This window comes from Sinocyclocheilus anshuiensis, unplaced genomic scaffold, assembly GCF_001515605.1.
Source record: "Sinocyclocheilus anshuiensis isolate Anshui unplaced genomic scaffold, SAMN03320099.WGS_v1.1 scaffold609, whole genome shotgun sequence".
NCBI lineage: Eukaryota > Metazoa > Chordata > Actinopteri > Cypriniformes > Cyprinidae > Sinocyclocheilus > Sinocyclocheilus anshuiensis.
The window spans coordinates 359,970-362,335 of NW_015541011.1; the positions used below are offsets into that span (position 1 = coordinate 359,970).

The window sequence follows — 2,366 nt, forward strand, 5'->3', positions numbered from 1 at the left end:
ACGTGCCTGACACTCCCTCTGACGCGAAATAAACCAATATCCCGAGTTATTCAGTTACTTCTAACAGTACATTGACTGAACTGCTAAAAGAGAACCGATGATGGGATGTGCACGAGCGGAGCAGCTGGACTGAGTCTCGTCCGGCCAGACAGGGCATCATCACAATATGGTAAGGGGCATAACATTTCTGTCACACGCTTGAGGCATTCGGCCAATCACAACGCACTGGATAGCTGGCCAATCAGAGCACACCTCGCTTTTTTTATAAGGATGAGCTTTGTAAAAATCGAGTGTTTCAGAAAGGCGGGGCATAGAGGAGAAACAATAATGTACATTATATGGAAAATAATGTGTTTTTTTTCATTACACCAAATACACAAAAAAATGTTCTTTTTAGCAACGTAATATGACCCCTTTAAGTTATGTAAACTAAGGTGATTTTTAATATTATATCACATAAACTACTGTTCCAAAGTCTTTTTTTTTTCAAGAAATGAATACTTCTATTTAGCAAGGACTGTGACGGTAAACACATTTATGATGTTACAAAAAAAAAAAACTTATATTTTGAATTAATGCTGTTCTTTTGAACTTTCTGCTTATCAAAAAAAAAAAGAAAGAAAAAAAAAAAAGCATCTTGGTTTCCACAAAAATAAAGCAGCACAACGGTTTTCAACATTGATAAATGACAAGTGTCTTAAGCATCACCAAATCAGCATATTAGAATGATTTCTGAAGGATCATATGACAATGAAAACTGGAGTAATGGCTGCTAAAGTTTATCTTTATCATGACAGTAATAAATTACATGAAAATATATTAAAATAGAAAACAGTTATTTCAAACTGTAATATTTCAATATTACTATGTTCAAAAAGATGAGCATATTAGACTAAATTATTCACATCAATGAAATGAAACAACAGGTGTCAACTTATGAAACATTTATTAAGATCGATATTACAAGTTTATTTCACCATTTTTCCTCCCCATGTACATTCATTTAAAATAATACACTGTTGACCCTGTTCAACATACCTACATGTTATCCAAACTAACTTTAAACTATCTATTACTAGACTAGTAATGTTCACACTGTAAGCAATGGAAAAACAGGAAAAGAAGATAAGAGTTCAGTAAATGGTAGGTAGCGCATCTAGAGCATCCCCCAAACCTCTTTACATGCAAACCGATGTGAATCCCATTTTGAACATTTAGCTGTACGACTGGACCCACAATGCCAAGCAATCTTGTGTGGTCAACACTGCCACTGTCTGTGAGCAGCGGACTGGTGATGGGTGACATCTGAGGCAGCGCTACCACGAGTCGATCCTCTCGTATCAAAGCATTTCCCCATCCCAATCATTTACCATCTTGGTATTTGTAATATATAACTAAACCGTACACACAGTGCAAACTAACAAATGAGGAAAGCATACATTCCACATATTATTTCATACGATAACTGCATCTTCCTCTCCATATAACAGAGACAAGGAAGAGAAAATGTTAACTTTTCTTGCGTTAAAGTCTTCTCAGCGGGATTAAAAACTTTAATTTGCCATTTTGCAGTCTGGCCCGACGCCTTTGAGAGAAAAACAAAGATTTAAATTAAAATGCAGTCGTTTTCAGTGACGTATACTATATAAATGAATAGTATGCGCTTTGTTTCACCCATCACCAGTGCAATGTGTGAGCAAACAACTGTGTAAGGTGTGTCGAAAGAGAGCTAAGTTAGGGCATATCCAGTGTGCCACCTCACACCGACAGAACCCTGAGCCCAGTGTGTGTGTGTGTGTGTGTTTGTGTGTGCATGAAAAGAGGAAGTCTGTCTGCTAGGTTCTTTCATGCATACGTCCCTCCGGTGATGAGGAGCTCGTAGGCCGGGTCTCGGCTTCTGCGACACAGCACCACACAAGCGCACAGCATTCCCAGCATCTGGAGGAAAAACAAAGTTTGATTAAAGGCACAATATGTAATTTTTTGCCACTAGAGGGTGCAATCATGGGAGTTGTCGTCTTCATCCCCACAGCCGAAGCAATCCGATGGGACTCGGGCAGAAATCATGTTCATGGATGAGCTAATGTATTAAAGATTTATTAACATCGTAGTATGAAGCAGAGTGAGGCTGAAAGCCGTCGAAGCGAAACAAGGCCATTGAACGAGCGCAACACATGGCTCGAAAGCAGCGGAGCTTTCATTATGCTACAGTCGACCGCTTCCGCTCCTTCCGGAAAGCAGCGGAAGTAAGCAGCGCTGTTTTATCATACTAGATACATTTGAATGTTATAATGCTACTCTGCGCGGTCGTCACCTGTCTAATAAAATGCATAACATATTAAAGCGTCTTTGGTGTTTCCATATTT

The 2,366-nt window shown here is 38.9% G+C and overlaps 1 protein-coding gene across 1 annotated transcript in view; it reads right to left on the minus strand.

The window, feature by feature from the left end:
• Nucleotides 1-929: 929 nt before the first annotated feature.
• The window catches only part of LOC107690355 (tetraspanin-3), an 8,021-nt gene continuing 6,584 nt past the window's right edge, over nucleotides 930-2,366 (minus strand). The window contains exon 7 of the mRNA XM_016488656.1: nucleotides 930-1,938. Within this exon, the coding sequence (XP_016344142.1) occupies nucleotides 1,846-1,938 (93 nt within the window). The 3' untranslated portion in view covers nucleotides 930-1,845. The remainder of the gene's footprint in view (nucleotides 1,939-2,366) is intronic.